The 17,004-nt window shown below is 40.5% G+C and overlaps 1 protein-coding gene across 3 annotated transcripts in view; it reads right to left on the reverse strand.

Annotated features, from left to right (window-relative positions):
* PHACTR2 (phosphatase and actin regulator 2) overlaps nt 1–17,004 on the reverse strand; it is a gene marked incomplete at its 5' end in the record, with an annotated part of 146,590 nt that overhangs the window by 26,158 nt on the left and 103,428 nt on the right. For 2 of the 3 annotated variants that reach the window (XM_082307573.1, XM_082307574.1), the window contains 3 exons: nt 1,093–1,627; nt 5,275–5,511; nt 15,754–15,912. In XM_082307573.1, the coding sequence (XP_082163699.1) occupies nt 1,093–1,627; nt 5,275–5,511; nt 15,754–15,912 (931 nt within the window). The remainder of the gene's footprint in view (nt 1–1,092; nt 1,628–5,274; nt 5,512–15,753; nt 15,913–17,004) is intronic. The other variant, XM_082307575.1, reaches the window with a different exon arrangement.

The following is a 17,004-nucleotide window of genomic DNA, read 5'->3' on the forward strand; positions in this document are numbered from 1 at the left end:
TGCATGTTAGCAAAAAAATGCAAACAGTCTGGAATGACGTGCTGCAAAGCCTGTATAAAGAAAAATCCTAATTCTTTTTTAGTTCTTGTGGGATGGGACCAATAGTACACAAAAGCTACCAAGAAAAGAAAAACAGCTCATAAAGTTGGGGGTGAGAGGAGCGAGTCGGAGAGCGTATGGGAGTGCAAAGCTTCCTGTTCTGTAAGCCTAACTCTATTATTGTAAATACAGTTTTACTGCTCCTGAGTCCAAAATGTTCACGTCCATCACTGATGAACATGGAAATCGGCAACAGAGTGCTCTCTGCCTTGTGAAAATCTTTGTGTAAAGGAAGGGTAGAGCAAGAGGAGAAGCAGCACAGGAACGTAATGCTAGCACAGAGATACCAGCAAGAATTTAAAGGAAAGTCTCTAAGCCACTGGCATCTAGACTAAACTCTCTTGGGTGTTACGAAAGATGCTGGTTCTCATGGCAGGAAAAAGACAGATTAATAAGCCAGCCTCTTTTTTGCTGCCAGCTATTTTGCTTAAAAAATGTAATTATGACCTTAATCTTGACTAAATTTTATAGTATCCGAGACTTAGACAAGCTATTAGGCAGCAACAGACCAAACACCTACTAACTGAAGCCTGAAACTGTCATTTTCAAGTCTGCAAGTAAATTCAGCTATTGAATTGAGAGCTTTAGCAGTGAGATACTTAATGATATCCACAAAAAAAGTAAAACCCCCTTGTAATTCAGCATCATTTCTTGTTTGCCTTTATGAGAGAGAAACAAAAGTGTTATCAGCTACTAGCTGAGCTGCTGACTGCAGTGGTTGCATTAAGCCACGGAATGCCGTAGGAGGCAGGTTATGAGCAATGACCTGGGGAAACATGAGGTACTGCAGGCGAATGGCTCAAAGACACTGGCGAAGAACAAATTGTGCTGGGATGCAACACTGCCCTGGGCCTCCAAGAAAAGGACACAAACTGTTACAAGTCAGCAGAACAGAAGAGATCCCCACGTGCTTACAGTGTCTCTTATGAGAATAAACGTGGCTTCCTTAGCTGTGGGTCTTACCACTTAACCATGACAGCCATACCGTCTTACCTTTTTGTGTCTTCTTCGCTAGCATCTGGACCACCATCTAGGGCCGTACTGCTCAGGCTCTCGTCTCTGCCATGCTCAGCCTGCAGAAGAGGTTTAGTATCTGATCCTGCCATGCAGCCATCTGACACATCTTGGGCATCTGAGGAGACAGCGGGCTGACCGGCTGCAGCAGGAAAAGGAGGTGGAAGTGGAGGTGGAGGAGGGGCAGCGGTCGGAGGAGGGGGGACAACGAGCTTGCTTGGTTGGTCTGCATCCTCGGTTTCAGAAATACCTATGGAAGGTTGCTCAGGCTCGGGTTTTTCTGCCTTCGCTTCCAACCTGTTGGCTGTGGCACCTGAGGGGGAAGCAGCAGCCCCATCCGGCGCTGTTCGTGGGGCTGACTGTTTCCCAGGTTTCTTCTTGCCCCTGGGAGTCCCTGATGTGCCCAATTTGCTGGAAGTCTCCTTAGAGGCTTTGGGATGAGATGATGTGGACGAAGGAGATGGTGATGAAGAGGACTTGGAAACTGGTGTTTTTTTTGCATGAGAGGAAATAGCTAAAATAAGAAAAGATAAAGCATTTTACAGTCTTGCAACTATATGATTTTTGCACTGTTCCTTCTGCATGGATTGATGTATGCTGATATTTAAAAAATGAAAAAAATTACACTTGATACTTCTACAATCCTTCATCTATATGCTTGAGACAAGTAAATGTTGCAGTTCAAATTTCACCTCTGAGGTGGGAAAAACTGAAGCGATGAATACTTGCCCAAGAACAGTGGAGGGGATCCACCTCACAAATGGGTGAGAGTTTGATTCTAGCATTCTGCATTGACCCATTACATCTTGCCTGGACGTCATCTAAAAAGTCCACTACTTATTCCAAACGTGTTTAGTGCCCTATTTGAAAACATTGCTACCAGACAGAGAAAACTGCTTGACCTTTTCTATTACGTGAATTTTTGGTCTGAGCACTAGGAGAACACCATGATTTTCCTTAAGCTTTTCAATGAACCATTACAGATATCAGTTAATTACCTTTCACAATGTTATTGCAAGTGGTGTGCTCCTAGTTAATGGCAAGCAGCAGAGGACAACAAAACAAGATGTACTTTCAGGTCCAGCTGGGCATGTCCATAAAACAGAGACAGAAACGACTGATCTCACTCTGCACAAATGATGTCCACAAGGGAGGAGGCACTGAAGGCCTCCTGTATATACTGGAGGTCTTCGTCTTACCAGTGACCAACTCGAAGTAGCCTCGAAAATGTAGTGACACAAAGTTTTGACACTAGCTGTACAAGCTGGCCAGTGATGTTGCTGTTTAATCCTGTGATACTTACTATATTGAAGGATAAATGTATCAATGCCCAAGTTTGCAAGAGGTTTCAGCTAACCTGCATGCCCATGTGCATGCCAGTCACATTTCTGATTGCTGTGTTGATGCGCCCATTATCTGCACTAGGAGCTTCAGACTTCTGACTTTCATTTAAAAAGCAATAAAAATGACAACCATCTTAACGATTCAGTCCTTTTCAACAAAATGCATCCAACTCAAACACTCCTGCTGTAGTAAAAATGCATTAACCTCAAGAGAACAAATGAAAACATTATAAAGCTACACAGCAGCCTTGCGGCTAAGCTTATCGAGTAAAACAGAAAGCTGTAATAGAAATCTGCTGAAAGGCCTACTTTACTTAGAAGCATTTAAACAAAAACAAAACCCCAGCAGATTAGGATAGAACCAAAATACAGATACTGGCCATAATAAGCTCACGATATAAAAATAGCTTTCACAGTGAGACTGTTCTCAGTCTCAAAGAAGATGGAAAATAATTCAGAAGACACATTATACTGTTCTCTTCTGTAGCCGAATGCTATGGTTTATAAACATTTAGAGTGCTGTGAGGCTTTCAGTACATCTGGAAAAATCCGCAGAAACTCATGACTTCAGGCAAATCACTGTTCCTCTTTGTGCTGCAAGGTAAGCGCAAAGGGCACGGTACAGAATCTACTGATACTGCACTAATCATCCACAGCAACTACAAATCACTGACTTAACTTACCAGCAAATCAAAAGGAGACAAAGAAATGGTACAGGCAGCAGTTCGTAATTGCAGTGGAAACAGATGGTAGCTCCAACCTGCATATTATTTAGCAGAAACCTTACTGCATAAGTGGATGGTAGTGAGAAAGGGCTCTGGTTCTGATCCAGCAAAGCACTTACACACAGGCTGGAGGTCAACAGAACCAGTTACACGCTTGCACTTAAGAACACCAGCATAATACAGCCACACTATAATTGTTGCTGGGAAAATGTCACAAGATGTTTCCATTGAAAAACCCTTACATTATTCTCAGAACCTTTCTGGACCTACAATCAGATACAGCAACTTGAAAGATTTCTCCCAGGGAAAATCCCCCCTACACTTTCACGTGGGTCAAAAGTGCTGTTGCTATTGTTGCTTTTGACTGGGCTGGCTGACAATTTTCTGTCATGTCTCTTTTTCAGTAGAAGATTTGAATTCCGTTTAAATGAAAAATTTCATGGCTGTTACTTGCCTTTTGGCACATGTCCATGCTTACGTTTAAGTCCCCCCTTCTCTCAACTCCACTATTTCAGTTTGGAAACCTGCTGTGATGCCCTCAGGAGAGCCACGGCTCAGTTGTTACTCATACTCCTCTTCTCCTTCATGGGAATGGATCATGGGCTGCATCATGCATTCACTTTCATGGGGATCTGATAAACCTCTTGTACTAAATACTGCTCTCGATCAGCTCTATTTATTAAGTATTGCCCTACTTCAAATGAACACGGTGTACCTAATGCTGGAAGAAATCACCAGTAGAATATGTACTATTTTATATAAGGGATATATTGATGTATTTTATACCTATATGGTTGCAAGCATTGCATAAAATTTCAGCAAGGCTACTAAAAGACGAATCTGGAATCTGAATGTATTTTAATTTGAGAACTGAGATACCTGAGAGCTTGTTACCAACCATTGGTCTAAACATTTATGTGATGGGTTGTTTTATTTCTGAAAGGTCTGCTGTTATAAGGTTCCTTCACCTGAGAACTGAGTTTTCCAGCTGAACATGAAATACAAGCAGCAAATTCTGGGTTTTCAAAATATTTATTCTTGTGGTTGTCTGATGTAGTAGGGACAGTTAATACCAAGTTAATGGATATTTTATGGCAAAGTTATTATTGTAACTCTAGCTGTCTTGCAATGTTTTCAAACAGTCCTCGTCTATGTGCTTCAAATGTAAAATGTGCCAAAATGTACAAGCTATGAAGAGGTATACTTGGAGAGAAAACTGGAGGGACTGAAGGGCTTTGAAAGACTGACAGAGGATTGAAAACACAAGGCTTGTATAAGTTGGCCAATGCATATATACACTCCATTCATCATAATATTGCTTGAGTTCAAATTATATTTGGACGTTTTCATTTTGGTCATCATCTAAATTACAATCATTCGAACGCAAGATCGGTACTTTAAGAATAGCTACCTATAATCTACAATCTAGCATCATTGCTCAATTTCAGTTTGAAAGTATAGTGATAAACACATCTGGTATGTGCCTGATGATGGACATTTTCCGTTTCCAGTGCATATTTAGAATCAGTGAGCCATCAACCAGCTCAGCGAAGCCTGGCCATTTCTAATGAGTTAGAATTCTTTTTTTTTTGCAGCTATAACAACTGCTACTCAACAGTCTTTAAAGATGTCTTCATGGTTTTATCCTTTACCTCTTTGAGATCTTGTACTCTTGCCAAATTAATCAGAATAGTAGATATTTCCAGCAGAAAGTTACAGCAAGACCGAGGTAGTTTTACTCTGGGGCAACTCATATGTTTGGTTTCAGAAGTCACCTTTTTCCCTGCTGATTCTTCAGCAGTTCTCTGGGTCGTTTTGTTGCCAGCATTCACACTTGAGCTGGGAATTCAACATAGTCTCTGATGTGCTTGATGTTGTGCATACGTACATTGAACAGTGAAGCGATATGTCCGTTGTCCGGGGGTGTTTGCAGACAGCAGAACCAGAGCTCAGTGGGAAGCTAGCTAAAAACATCCCTGGCATGCTCTTTAGTAATGCTGCTATGTACAAAGGCAGAAGTTATCGTAAGACCAAGCCAAGCACCCCCATGCACATGCACCCACCGTAACTGGCACTGCCTGTGCAGTACTCACCAGCTTCTCGATTTGCACTGTGACTTGTTGGCTTGGGTGGTGGGAGAGGAGGCTGCTTAGCAGGAGCCTTTCCCTTTTTTTTAGCATGAGGTGCTTCGTTACTCTTATGGCTGGTGGTGGTGGAAGCAGCAATAGCATTTTTTGGTGGTAGTGGAGCTTTTTTAGATTTAGGCTTAGGCTTGGGTAGCGGTGGAGCATGGGATGCCGGTATTTCTGGGCAATGATCAGTAGTGCTCTCTATGGATAAGAAAGTGAACAGAAGCCAACTGACACAGACATACGACATGTACATTCAACAGCAAGCCTGACAACAATGAATACTTTTTGCTGCTTGAGGTCTTGGGAATCAGAAGAGACTTCTTCATCTTTAGCCTCTTATTGAAGTAATATCTCAGAAAAAAATTACTGTCCGTCTCAATTCAAGTCCTTCCCATTGAAGATTTTTGCACGGCACTTCTCTCAGTCTTACCTATTCTAGACCTCCAAGGATCATCCTTAACATTCAGTATCCCCAACTAGACTGCTGGCTGCAAACTCAACAAGGGAAATGCCATTTACTCCTCTAACAAATTCCCTCGGCTTCTTTCCAGCCCTCTGAGATCAACAGGCAATAAAACTCAGATTCATGTGAATCTGAATGTGAACAGGGCCATTCTCTCAGCCGCGGGTTCAAATACGGCTATGCAGCTGAAATTTTCCCCTGAAGCAACCCATTCTCCTACGCTGCAGACTGCTTGCTAATAGCAGCTTTATTTTGGGTATCTTCCCCAGGGTATTTCTACTCTTCAGAAAGAGATGAAGCTAACTCAAATAGGATATTTGCCATGGGAATGCTCTCCTCTCCTGCAAGCTGTTTGGATACTGTTACAAGACTGCACTTTCAAGGATCAGCAGTTCCTTACTCAACGGGAATTTGGACTGTATCTACATTGTCTCATGCAATAGGAACGGCTCTGTAGGGTGAAAGAGGTAGCACTGAGGACCCAATGTCCACAATGTGCATTTCAGGAGACTTGACTTTGGACTAGCCTCAGGCTAGTTCTGTAGATTGCATGCCCAGTAGTGGTGGGATCACAAGTTCCTGAACGTATCTTTTGGCTTAGTTTCATCCAACAGAAACCTGGTTTAGGTGCTCTGCAAACCAAAGAAGGGTAAGTGGGGATGACCAGGAAATTCACTTCAAAAGTGCATGCTTAATGCCAAATGTAATGTTAATAGAGGTGAGCCATTTATAGTCAACATAAAATTTTGCAACATAATTGCTGTGGTTGTAAGACTAGCTGTTCCCAGATGGGAACATCTAAACTTCCCAGATGGGAATCTTTATCTTCTCAATTACACCAACTCTGTGCCCATTTGGTCGCAAGATAGCCTTCCTAAACCTTCCAGGAAAACGGTATTGTAAAAGCAAGAGCATACCATCAGAATCACGTGGGCTTTCTTTGCATGTTACTAAAAACTCCAGTGTTCGGGGAAGAAAGGAACCAAGCAAATATTGCAAGGACTTCTAACAGTCTCTTTTATCACTTGAGATGAAACCAATTCATTTCTTGCAGTATGTTCCTATTAGAGTCTCACTCTTACACACGTTAAATGGCCGTTCCTGGATCTCCTGTCCTTCCCTGCTCTTTTCCTTCCCATGTAAAAGATTCCCAAGAGATAGGCAGCACCTTTTCATTTTAAGATTAGTAAATGAAAAACAAATAATGTGTTGGACAACAATGACATTCGTCATCTCAGAAACAAAGCCTTTTCAACCTCTAGCTTAAGGCTTGTTAACATGAACCTGATGCATCACCTGCAGTTATTAAAAGCAACATGCACACATATGTCTCTTCATGAACTGAAAGAAATAACGCTAATTGTCCAGTGTCTTCCTCCTTTATTTCCAGCCCATTATAGACTAATATGTTTTTGCTAATGTTTTTCAAGAACCATTGCATAGCAACTTTTTACAGCTTTCAAACAGACTCTTTTGAGCACAGATTCTTGTACTGCCTCTTTGTTTTCCGGAGAAAGAACTCTACACCAGAGAAAGACTTTGGAAGAGAAAGAAACATACATATTTGTTACATTTTGCTCTCCTCTTTTATAGCAAAAAGCATTTCCTTGTGAAATTCTACCTACCTTCATTCAAGGTTTAAAAACTGATTTAATTCTGAAAAAGCAGGACATTTTAAAATTTTAATTCCTTTAGTAACAAACATGGCAAAAGAAGATTTTGTATTTTGAAGATCCTGAAGGACATGATGATCAGAAAGAATTTTAAGTGTAAACAATTATTTGATATACCGTTTACTTATGTGTCCAGCATGCTAATTTTATTTACTAATAGGAAAGAAATTAAAACTTGTGTACTTATACACCATTACTTTGTTTTGTTTCCAGTCATATTAGTAGAGAAAATATTGAAAAGAGAACAATAACCTAGTAAAAAGAAATTCACCATTCACCATATTCTAAAGTAATACAGTGCAATTATTTAGAATCTCAGTCAATCTACATTAAACTATATAGTGGATTAAATAATGTGTATGAGAATTTATCTTCTGATTCAGGAAAAAAAGTACAAAATATAAGGCTAAAGCTTTACTTAGTTGCAAATAAACACATCCTAGTGACAACCAACTAATAATTTTCAAATTTTCTTTAGAGAAATAACTAAAAATTATAAATGAAAACCAAAATCGGAACAGTTCATTCACATCAAAGTTTTTGCTTGGAGACTTCAGTTGTGATTAAAACTGGCAATTTATGTAACATTGGTTTTAACTGAAATACCTTGCCATCACTGGGATATCATCTTTATCTAGAACAGCTCTTTCCATACTTTTACATACATCATACCAAAGACTGGCAGACTCTTTCTGCACAGCAGCATCCTATCTGCTAGATAGTTACAGCTCTCATCAAGTCTTGACTGCCCCTTGATTACCTACATGCCCTTTTCTTGGCCTTGACCAATGAATCTTCTTTTGTTCACAGCCATGAGGAAAGCTGTGGTGAAGATGATTGCCTTTGACTATATTGTCTCTCTTGGTGTCTTATTAGCTTTGTCATTTTTATCTTTGTTAGCTTCATCTTTTTATCTCATCAGATATAAACTTGACTGCCCTCAGTGTCAGTCTGGTCTTGCCCAAACTATTTCTCATTTACTCTTGACATACAGATTTCGAGTTCCTACCTGACTAGTCCATTATACCAGCTTTTGCCAGCGACAAGCCAAGTTCTGAAGCAGACGCTTTTCATTGCTTTTCCTGTGCTGCCCCTCAGGCTCTGTGAACATTCACTGATGTTCTCCCTCAAATTCCCCTCTGCTCCGATGCCAAAGCTGACAATTTTTAGGCTACCGGCATTGTGCTTGTTATCCTGGTTTGGTCCCTTCTTGTTTTTTCAGTGTCTAACCGCAGTGTCCTCTCTTCCAATTCAAGTCCATTGGAACTTTTTTGTGTTTTTCTGCATTTATGTAAGACGCTACAATTAATTCTTGGTATATACGTAAGTTCTGTAGTAAGACAAATAATGGCAACAGTGGCTTGATCCTGAACAGTGACAGGGATGGTCTGATGTCTGTAAATGGCTCAAGATATAATTATGTTGTAATTGTACCTCCCTAACATGATTCTGCTTGAATATGGACCCTTGGTCTTCATGCCTGCTCTTTCTTTTGCATGTTTTGCCAAAACAAGGAGGCATCTGAATCAGTTCAGACCCATCTGTTTGTTCAGTCCAATCCCCCAGGTACCTCAGTACCAGCTGCAATGTATTTTTATTGCTGTTGTTTTTCTTAATGTAGACATCTGTTCATCACGAACTGACCTTTTAACAAAAGGTCTCCAAAAGACCATCAGATAGGAATATCTTTTATTCACTGCTGCCTTGATCAAGATACCTGCTGTAAAAGCAATCTGCCTATAAATTACTCTTTAAATAGGAAAGCAAAGCAAATGTTAATGTCTCATTAAGCATTTGGATCAATAATATGTTTATGTTCAGAATAAATTTTCCAAAGGCCAGATTTTCAAGAGAGCTCACTTTGAGACTAGATTTTCTTGTTCCCAGAAACTGTGATGGGGCCAGACTCTTAAGAAAGCTGTGCTCTCATGTAAACACCTAAATGATGGTCAGGGTTACAAAGTACTCCGTATACAACAGCTCTTGTGGGGACTCATCAAGTCTCAAAGAATTTCAGAGAGATGCCAGTGTGCCACATGCACTGGAAAATCAGATGACTTATTTTGGAAGCTAAATGTGGGACCTTTTGCAAACTCTGGACCAAATGGACCTATGAAAATCCTGGGTATAGTTTCAGAAGCCATACATGAATGGGTTGTATAATACAATATTTTTTTCTTTACTTTTGTGAACTTCTAAGGAACCAAAGGCCAAAGCTTTTCAACCCCAGAATTTTGTCATACAGTACTGGTATTTTTGGTTCTACAGCTAAAGCAGTGACATGAAGCTAGCTCATGGAAAACCAGTAGTGCTGCAGTGCAAACATATAATCTACATCAACTGCAAAGCACCCTTCTCCTGGAAGATGAGCACAACTCAGTGGAATAACACTATGTAAAATGGAAGTTGGAAATAACGTATGATTTGTTGTCTTTTGCAGGATGACTCCCTGCAAAATGAAACTCCGTAAGAGTTTTGAGAATCATGAGTTTCCTTTCCAGCCTATGCAGAGAGCTGTGTTTTGATTAATCAAAACCCAGGAAGCTGTCACTCAGAAACATGGGACACAGGGCAAGACAAGGTGTCTTTTGTCTCTTTTTTGGACCCATTGACTATGCTGATGCAGGTGGTCAACTCATACAAATCCTTTCATAAACTTCAGATTTAACCAGCTCCATTTTTTGTTCCTGCTATTGCTACTAAAATTCTGTTCAAGAAAAGACCCATTCTAATTGTTAGAAAGCTTCCTTTAATTTCCAGTCTAAATGTATTTCAAGCCACTGTTTATTCCTTTCTACTTGTGCCAGCATTGTCCTTTAGCCATGCTCTCTCCTGGCTATATACCAACCTGTTACATTCATCAAATGCACTCAGGCTCTCTCAGGCTCCGTTTTGCTAAGCTCAACAAGAACAGCTGTCTCATGATCCTTTTTGCCGCTCTCTCTGAAGTTTTTAACTCATCCTTCTTGAAGATGGATGAGCAGATCTGTACGTCTGCAGACTTCCAGATCTTTCTTACTCTATGATTTCAACAGCACCATGTGCAAGAGGTCTTGTAACAGAGACAGTGTAGAAAACAGGAGAGGGGAGAAAAGGACAGGTGTAACATCTGACCTAAAGCAACCATGTTCAGATATTTTGCATTGGTTCCAAGATAAAAAAGAGAAAAAAACCACTGACTGTCTTTTTAAATTGCTAACTGTCCAACTTTTGCATAAAAAGTAAGCTGTTAAATCAAGAGAGAATACCTAAAACATCTTCACTGTCAGCTACATACTTTTACCATTTCTTGGTCTATGGGAGACTTGGAAAGCGAAAGGCATGTAGCGCTACACATTCCGTTATACTTTCTGTATAGATATGCTCAAATAATTCAGTGGTTAGTTCATTAAAATCACCTCCCAATCTTACTTCTGGAGCCACATTAGGATACCTTTCCAACAAAAGAAGAAAAAAAAACAAAACAGCTTTACAAATCAGGAGCTTTCCTCTGCCACTCAACTTTTGCGGGTGAAAGCCCGTGCCTCTCACGTCAGCCTACTGTCACGAGCCTGGCTGACTTAGTGGACAGTCTCTGCCCAAATACAGCTTTATCTAGAGTAGCTTTCCTTTTAAGAAGATTTGGATTCAGCCTCATTCACATAGTTCAGGTGATGAATTGAAGATATACTATTCTTAGAAGAACTGGTTTTAGCCAGCAAATAACTCAGCTGGAGTGAGAAATTCTTTGGGAGTCAGGCAAAAAAAAACCCCTTTTATATATGGTGCTCATGTCGATGATCTACAGAGCTCAGGAGGGTAGGAAGCCAGCTAGGCACACAAGAGAGAAGAAAGTCTGCCTTGTCTCTCACAGTGAGTGGTTTGCAGGATTAGTCTTCTGAGAGACAGCAGGCTCCTGTCTGAGACCCTGGAATATAAGGGTTACTATTTTAAATTCAACAGGTTTTGTTCCACTTTGGGGAAATAAAGCAAAGACCTCTGAGAAGAGGAACCTAGAAAATTTGACTTTCAAGAACATTCCTTGGCAGACAAACTAAAGCGCTGGTCAGCAATGATGCATGCTCATAAGACCAGAGCTTTTGTCTCTAACCTTTTTTATTGGTTTCCCATGAGGAAAATAAAAGATTAAATTTAATGGCAGATTTAAGGGAGAGCAGACAAAGCATAGAGGAAAGAACCTCTGAACCTAACGTACTAAGATCTGGAACCTTTGCCAGCTCTCATATGAGAGTTATCCTGTGGGGAAAAAACATTATGCGCATGTATCCCATGAATTCATTTGGAAACAAGACTACAAACTGTTTCCTTCACTGAAGGACATAAGAAAACCTGAGAGGATCAGTCTGCTATAAATGGCATAGGAACATATCAGAAGCTTATGCTCCATGTCACCCACAACACCCACAGCATCCGCAACAGAGCTCTGGCTACCTGCAGTGCAATTATTTACCAAAGCAGCATCTAACACACCTGACTGATGATATGCAAAATGAAACTACTTATTACTTTTTTCCAGGCAGTATCTGGCTAATGGTTACTGGGCCTTTCACTTCTTCAAGCCCAAGCTAACAATGAAATGTGGAAGTATCCACCAGAATCACGAGAATACTTAGTTTGCTATGATAAAAATGAGTAAGACCTAAGTTTACAAACTGAACTCGGATACAAACTCAGGGTTCTCTGGTACATCTGTGTGCCAGAGACATCCTGGGAAGGTGGAAAGGAGAAAAGCAGCTCTGACACAGTACCGGGAGGTTTTACAATGAGCAGCACCTCACTACTGGGTCAGCATGCAATGTCCCTACACCTCAGGAGGCAAACAGCGACAATTTTGACACCTATTCTACTGATGTGGCTTTTGGTCTTCTCCAACACTGCTGTAGGGGGCAGGAGGCAGAGAGACTCCCTGGATCCTCTTGCGATGCTCATACCCCACCTGGAACCTGGAGCACTGCGGTCTGCAGGGGCTACTGCAGACAAGGACCACAGGTCAGGAGCCCTGGCACGATGGTACAGCCTGATCTGCTGCCCAGGCAGCCAGGGTGTACTCTGACATGCTGCCTGGCTACTTGCTGCTCTGGGTCCCTTCCAGGGTGCTCACAGAGAATGGCTACAGTTTAGCTCCTCATTTTCTGTGAAAGATGCTAGTGACTTTTCTTAGTCAAAACAAAACAAAACAAAAGAATTCAGAACTCAACCCAGTACAAACATAATGTGAATAAATGATCTAAGAAAAATATTTCTCTGATTTCTCATCTGCAAAGCTTTATCCGTCAATTACCTGTTTTATGTAAAACTGTCACCAGCTTATTATCCTGCCATAAAGGAGAAATTTCCTTTTAAACACCCCACTTGGATGACTGACATCTCATCATTACTATAAACAGTAGCAGTTACACATTTAAATTGCCAAAGGGAATTTTTTCATCAAATACGAAAGGCACCTGTGAGCTGACAGGCAGCAGATGGGTACGCAATTTATGGAACTGCCTGGCAGCACAGGGAACAGCTTTCAGGGGTTGTCTTCTTCACTCGCTTCTGCTTATCTCATTTTTACATTGCATGGCTGAGCCTATTGTTTGCCCTGTTGATACTGTACTTCTGTGGCTCATGCTGAAACAACTTTTTTCCTTTAACTTCTTTTAATTCCCAACATATTCCACATTTTACCACGCATTGCTGCCAACTCTCACCATATTATCACAATGTGCCTGTATCACTTGTTCTTTTTAAACTTCCAGCTCCGGCAGTCATCATCATATTTACATGAGAAAGCCATTTTCAAGACCCACTTAAACAAGAGAGCAAGAAAAGACCACCACCATTTCATAAAAACATTTTAAAATAACCTCATTACTTTCAGGGGCCGAGATGTATTTTTTGGAACACTTTGATTCAGCCAGAGTTGGAACTGCAGCACACCGTGCTACTAAAGAGCAGGAATTAATCCTGTCTTCAGGTCTTATAAACGTGGGAAGTGTATATAACTTCCTTCAAGATTTACACATAAGAGTTCATGACTCTAAAAAGCCTAACATTAGCCTCACTAAAGATGAACTCCTTGCACCCATTACTCCCGACTGTCCAGCTAGTATTCACTCCACCTATCAGTTTTTATGATGGAGGGTTGTGATCTGATACATCAGCATGTTTTATGGTCTGAGCAGAAGACAGTGAGCTAGGTATTCCTCCTTCAGCTCTTATTTTGATGCTCTGTAAGCAATAGCAAACCTCCACTCTGTGGCTGTTAATTCCTGACTCTGCCAGTGGGTGTGGGTGGAATGCATACCTACTGCATCAGCCATAAAAAATCACCAAGGATTAATCTGTCAGGTGAGATGCATCTGTGAGATGCAGTGGGCCTTACTCTTCCTCTGAGTTCAACAGACTCACTCACCTTCTTGCTTAATGTGCTATAAAGTAAAGAATAACTGAAGTGTATTCACAATGACTATCCAGTGAGTTGTACTGGATTTGCACTGTGTAACACCGTTGCTGATGTGTGGAATTGACTCTTAACACCTTTTTTGGGCAGACTATTCCCCTGCAATAAGTCTATCTTGTTCCTTTTCAGGAGACTCAAGATGTTTACACGTAGAAAAACTTCATGTTTAAATGTAAGAGTAAAGTATACTTGAAGTGTTTTGCATCTTCTGTATGGTCATGTAGACATTCTATGAAGCCTAGAATACAAAGTTTGCTCATTTTTTGTTTTCCTTCTCCCTCCTTCATACATACTTCATTTTCTGAGAGGGACTGGAGTGATAGTTATATATTCTTCTGTACTGAGTCTACTCCTGTACAGCAATCATTTTTAATTTCTCCCTGTAAGGCCAACAGAACATATAGGGAGTGCAGAGTGTAATAATGTGTTTGAAATAGATATTGAACCTTTCCCGCTTCATTGGAGTTCTACATTCTACAAAGTCAGATAAAGGGGATTTCAACATAGTTAGCAATGTGTATTTCTAAAAAAAACCTGTACCTCAGGAAAAATTCCAAGACCTGACAGTTCCAAAGGGCTGTATTTAGGGATGCATAAAATAATATGTGGTCTGATCTAACCCCAAAGTTAACCTGAACCATTTTAAAGGAGTTTTCCATGGCTTTTATAACTCTTTTCCCCTGACCCAATACACATCTGGTTCTAGTTGGCACCAAAAGATAGGCGTATTTAAATGTCATAAAAAAGGCTAATCTTGTATTTCTGTCTTGTTGGGAGACAGGAAGTACTAGAAATCTCATAAGAAAGGCAGTTCTCCTTGGACATCCAGCTACTTTTTACATAGTCAAGTGATTTACATAGCTCAGAGAAGAATTCAAATTTTTGTGTTAGCTGAACTGAGCCTCTCATCTGCTCTTAGCTGAAATGAGCCTCATTCATCACTAGGTAGAGGTTACTAGAAGACATTAGAAAGGCTGCTCAGTCTAACGGCCAGCCATGAAGTTCTTGATCTTTTGTATCCTTGCTCTTTCCTCGAGGAAAATCCAACAAATGGAATAGTATTTAGAACACTTTTTGACAGGGAAAAGAAGTGGTGCATTATTCAAGAGGCTAGAGAAAAGAAATAAAACTGGTCCAAATCCTATGATTCTGCATTAATCTGTACTTTTTTCTTACTCAGTCAAACTCCTGTTACCAAGGTAGATCTGAGTAAAGGTAAGAAAACTAATATGGAGTTTGGGACTGCTAAATATTTAGCAGTATTTACTGCAATTCATCCATAGAAAGCCCTATAGTCATAAAGTAAATTTTCCATAAATGACCTAAGTTCAGTTTGTGGTAGTGATATAGCCCCTTGAATATTTCTGAAGAGTTGGGCTGCAAGTGTTTAAGATTTAATGAAAACCAATAGGAATGAGTTGCTGAAGTTACTTTCAAAATGATACGTGTTTTTTAAGTGGCTTAAACAGTTTTGAACTTTCAACCCACAAGCCACTTCTACAATGATTTTGCAAGGTGATGCATATGCACTTAGTGTCTTCTTTCACAAAAGGAAAACCTGAAACCAAAGCTTGCCCATGGCTACAAGGGAAGGCTCACACTGAATTTAGAAATCAAACATCCCTGCGCACATTTTCATGCTCAGACCATGCTTCTCTTTATGACCTTATTATATCCACAGTAAAATGCATGCCTACCAGTGACGAAACACTGATGTTTCACAAGTCTTATCTTCTCGGCAGGTTCTGCTGGCATCCTTGTGGCAGAACAGAACTCACAGCATGTATTGGTGCTAATGGAAGAACATGTTAATATTTTAAGTAGATGAAAAACAATTTGTGAAGAATGTGTTCATTTACCTTTTTGATCTTCTTTTTTTCCTTCCGATGCTGATGCTTTCTCTGATGAAGTACCATTATCTCCACTGGCTTTTACCACATTTTCTTCCTGTATGGTTTCTTCACTAATGGCTATGGTGTGTCCATTTGAAGTTTCAAAATTTACTGTTACATCACCATCTGAAATTAAAATTAAAAAGCTATTGTCTAGTTTAACTACTTCCTCAGCACCTATTGACAACACACAGCATCCCTCTGCTTTCAAGTTTCCATGGAAGCAAAGCAGAAAAACTTACTGAAATGTGAAACATCAGGCTGCAGATCTGCTCTGAAAAGTTAATGCTGTAAAGGAACTCTATAGGCTTCCACGTTCCTTGGGTGGACACCTCCGCAGCAGTGGGCCTGGAAGTGCATGTGGGTTTTCAGGTCCAGCTTTGTGTCTGTACACATTAACATCCTGTTCTCTTCCTCCCTGCATCTTGGTTTACACAGCAAAGAAATGTGTGCATGGACCACAACGGAGCTGCAATGTGTTCCAACAGGCCCCAAATCTGGACAATTAGGGAGCAGAGTTGCAGGACTACTGAGGTGCATCCCAGTAGGTAGATCAGCCAGGAATTCAGACAGAAGTTCTCAAAATATGTGTGCCCAGTTAATCAATAAAACAGGTCACAAAGTCATTACCCAGTCTTAAAAACCAAGCTGAGGTCTTCCTGTATCACATATCATATCATTATTAAATTCTGCAAGTCAAATTCTTTCCCAGCTCTGATGATATTTTATTCACTTACTCAGACTACCTCAGCTATAAGGTTTTTTTTAATCCTGAAAAAAACTTCTTTCTCTTCCTTATTTGTCTCTATATTTCTGAAAAATGCTACATACTCTTGCTGGCTCACAGCTTTCTCTCTTCCCTTATTTCTGTTCTCTGTTCCATGCATTTTAAAATTGCTGCCGAGTTTCTTCTCTGGTCACTTCTAAGGCTTGTTATCCTCATGTTGCTCACACCCTACCTGCAGTTCACACAGATGATTGCTTTCCTTCTGCAGGATTCTCTTGCTGTCCATACAAAAATTATGCAAATCTACCTGGCATCTCTGCCGGTTCCTCCCACTGTTTCTTCATTAATTGTGGCAATTCCACTCTTCTCCTCTTCCTTGCTGTGTGCTATCAGACCTGGATGTTTGGCAGTTCCCTGGTTTCAGCACAATTATGCAGCCTCTCTCTTACCACCCTGGGCTGCTCCACGGATTAAGCTGATGGTTTCGTTCT

The sequence above is a fragment of the Platalea leucorodia genome (assembly GCF_965183815.1).
Source record: "Platalea leucorodia genome assembly, chromosome: 3".
NCBI lineage: Eukaryota > Metazoa > Chordata > Aves > Pelecaniformes > Threskiornithidae > Platalea > Platalea leucorodia.